Here is a 3,822-nt window from a genome sequence, read left to right on the forward strand (position 1 = left end):
CAGCTGCTCCCTCTCTCCGTGTCCCCATCTATGTCTCCATCTCTGGTATTGCTGCCTCTCTGGATAAGGTCCCACATTCTGCTTGTGATCTTCTGGGGGGGGGGGGGGGGGAGAGTGCAGCACTCTTTTTCCCAGAAGACACCAGACTGATTTTTCAGGCAGCCAAAACAAGATAAAATGGTAACATTTGGCTTATCCCAAAAGACCTCAGCTGCATTTCTAAGTTTGGGGAGGCAAGCTCTGTAGTCCAGGCCCCTCCTGAACTGGCCAGCAGAGTGTGATATGAGAATCAGCAGAAACACAAACCTTAACCTGTGGTCTTGGCTTCCCTCGTTCCCCTCAGATGCTGTGCCGGCAGCTGACCTGAAGCCTCCATCCCTGAAGCCACGGAAAGTGTGGATCATCTACTCAGCTGACCATCCCCTCTACGTGGATGTGGTCCTAAAGTTCGCCCAGTTCCTGCTCACTGTCTGTGGCACCGAGGTGGCCCTTGATCTGCTGGAGGAACAGGTTATCTCCGAGGTGGGAATCATGACCTGGGTGAGCCGTCAGAAGCAGGAAATGGTTGAAAGTAACTCCAAAATCATCATCCTGTGCTCGCGAGGCACCAGGGCCAAGTGGCATGCCATCCTTGGCTGGGAGGAGCCTGCCATCCAGCTGCGGTGTGACCGCTGCAAGCCTGCTGGGGACCTTTTCACGGCAGCCCTGAACATAATCCTTCCAGACTTCAGGAAGCCAGCCTGCTTTGGCACTTATATCGTCTGCTACTTTAGTGGCATCAGCAACGAGGGTGATATCCCCGACCTCTTCAACATCACTTCCAGGTACCCACTCATGGACAAATTTGAGGAGGTGTACTTCCGCATTCAGGACCTGGAGATGTTTGAACCCGGCCAGATGCACCGTGTTGGGGAGCTCACAGGGGAAAACTACCTGCAGAGTCCTAGCGGCTGGCAGCTCAAGAAAGCCATGGAGAGATTCCAGGAGCATCAGAGTCAGTACCCTGATTGGTTTGAGCTGGAGAACCTCTGTTCAGCTGATGACCAGGACCTGCCGTCCCTGGATGAAGAGGTGTTTGAGGAGCCGCTGCTGTTATCAGAAAGAGGGATCGTGAAGCAAAAGCCCCTCATGCGGGAGCCTGCCTCCAAGGACTGTCTGGTGATGGATCTGCTCATTGACAAAGAAGAAAGAAGAGTCTCGAGGCTAGAACCTCAGATGCAACTCCAGGGAGAGCTGGCATCCCAGACCCTTCAAACGATGGTGCTCCCTGTGGAGAGGGTCCCTCCCGCCCAAGCAGTGCAGCCCACGCCTCTCCCTGATGGGAGCAGCACAGCCAGCCGGCTGGACATGGTGGAGGAAGGTGAGGCCTACCCATTGTTGGAGGCCCCTGGCCCACAGCGAAACAATGTCCTTTTCCTCCCTGTGGATGCAGAGGCCTCTCCTCTCTGCAGCACTCCAATGGTGTCACCCAACCACCTCCCAGATGAGGTAAGGGAGCAGCTTGAGGGCTTGATGTTCTCCCTTTTTGAGCAAAGCCTGAGTGGTCAGATCCAGGAGGTCCTCAAAGACCCCCACACGCCCTATGAGGAGGAACAGAGGCAGTCAGTGCAATCCGACCAGGGCTATATCTCCAGGAGCTCCCCACAACCTCCTGATGGACTTACTGAAATGGAGGAAGAGGAGGAAGAGCAGAACATGGGAACAACAGCTGAACAGCTCTCTCCTGAGGACCTGGAGAACTTGAGGAGCCTCCAACAACAGCTCTTCTTCCAAGAGCTTCAGAAGAGCTCTGGCTGGGACAGTGTGGAACCGGAGAGGCTGCCTGAAGAATGGCAGGCATCCTTGTAGGTGTCTCCCAGGCCCCAAGCATTGAGAGAAGGCTGTGTGTGTGCCCAAGTGTACACAAGTGTATATATAGGTGTGTATGTTTATATGTCTGTGTGTGTGTGTATGTGAAGTGTACATCTTTGAAATACAAGGTGGCTTCAGAAAATTTGTGGGAAAATGGAATTAAAAGATAATGGATTTTTTTCCATAAACTTTTTAAAGCCCCATCTTATAAACATTTTGATTCTGAACACTGGGCACTCACCTTGCCTTTTTTATTTTAGTATGACCATCTGGTTAACTTCCATTCCCACATGGATCCAGAGCCCATTCCCAAAAGTTAATGGCAAAATGTCCTTAAGTTGTCATCATTAATTCATTCATTTACTTATTCATTCAACATTTAGTTGGTACCTGCTGTAGGCAGACATCTAGGATGCAAAGATAAATTGTGCACAGTGTGACTCCTGGCTCCAAGGAACTGACATGCATTGAGAGTGTGGCACTGTGAGATAATGCCCTGGACTGAAAGGTCATTTGAACTACAGGATCAGTGGTTCAAACTCACCAACCGTTCTTTGGAAACCCCATACAGGGTTGCTATGAGGCAGAACCGACTTGACGACTTTAAGGCACTTAACAACAACAGTATGTACCAGACATCTGGGATGAAAAGATAAATGGCACACACAAGGAGCCTAACGTAGTGAGAGAGACAAATTAGCAGATGATTATCATGAAAGGTACAAAGGCTGTAAGAAGGTGAGGCTTACCCACTGTTGGAGACCCCTGGCCCAAAGCCAAAATGCAACCAAACCAGTTGCTGTAGAGTTGACTCCAACTCATGGAAACGCTATACATTGTAGAGCAGAATAGGGTTTTTGTGGTTGTTATCTTTCAAAAACAGATCATACATAGGGTTGCTAACTATGGAATAGTGCTGTCCATTGCCTATGTCGGAGTCTTTAACTCAGTTTGTGCTCCGGCAGAAGGACATGATTCTAAAATTGGGGGGGGGGGGGGGGCGGGGGTGTGTGTGTGCATGCATATGAAAGATAGATTTTTAAATAATGAATAAATGTTTTAACTCTGATAAAATATTCTAGTGGTTAATTTGAATCTTCTATTACTATAGGTCAAGATGTTCCTAGTTGGAGTTCTCTAAGCAGTGGGTCCACCAAGGTTCTAAGTCCCAATCTGCGTGTGTCCCTTATTCCGCCCAATAGCAACAAAGGACAGGTGACAGAGGAAGGGAACTGAGTGCTCTCAGCCATCAGTCTCTTGGGCTCCATCTCTTCCCCAGTAATCCTGGAGGTGGGCATCTTTAGGTTCAGATGCCTACCAAGTTTTTGGTGATTTCTCCAGCTACCAGTAAGCACCTACTAAATGTCCAGAGTGCAGAATACCTTGATGGACTCTCCTTGTTAGAGCCAGGGTTCTGCCTCGCAGCAAAACGACCCCAAAGCACTATAGTCATAGTTGTCCTGAAGCACATTTTCCATTTCTCCCACAACTTGAATTCTATCTAGCTTTGCTGGCCTTTTAGACCATACCAATAAAGGTCTTCCTTCAGTGGGCATTGCCTACCATGCCTCCTTGTCTCCATGACTGATGCTGCTTTTTCCTTTTAACAGCAGCTGCTTCACAGGAGAAAGATGACCCTGCCTGCTTCTGTAAAGATCAACAGTCTGTGAAAACTTGTACAGGGTCACTGTAAGGAAAAGAAAGAAAGAGAGAGACAAAGGAGAGAGTCTTGGCTTCAACAGCAGGCAGGTTTATTGAGAGTAAACCAGGGAGGGGGTACTCTTAAGTCACCAAAGGAGACCAAGAGCCATCTGTTCTCTTCCAGACTGGGCTATTTAAAGGCGGTGTGATCTGGGTACAGGTCTGGCAAGTTTGCAATGGGCGGGGGTATGGAGATTTTCCTGAAACCTGGAATTAGGGGGTGGGAGGTGTGGAGGGGTGGCTGGGAGGGTCTCCAGGTGGAATAAAGAC

General features: G+C 49.4%; 1 protein-coding gene across 1 annotated transcript in view; it reads left to right on the forward strand.

The window, feature by feature from the left end:
- Positions 1-1,848, forward strand: part of IL17RA (interleukin 17 receptor A) — a 47,102-nt gene extending 45,254 nt beyond the window's left edge. The window contains exon 11 of the mRNA XM_006862778.1: positions 344-1,848. Coding sequence (XP_006862840.1) covers positions 344-1,848 — 1,505 coding nt within the window. The remainder of the gene's footprint in view (positions 1-343) is intronic.
- The last annotated feature ends 1,974 nt before the right edge of the window (positions 1,849-3,822 follow it).

Source organism: Chrysochloris asiatica, unplaced genomic scaffold (assembly GCF_000296735.1).
Source record: "Chrysochloris asiatica unplaced genomic scaffold, ChrAsi1.0 scaffold00050, whole genome shotgun sequence".
In the NCBI taxonomy this organism is placed as follows: Eukaryota; Metazoa; Chordata; class Mammalia; order Afrosoricida; family Chrysochloridae; genus Chrysochloris; species Chrysochloris asiatica.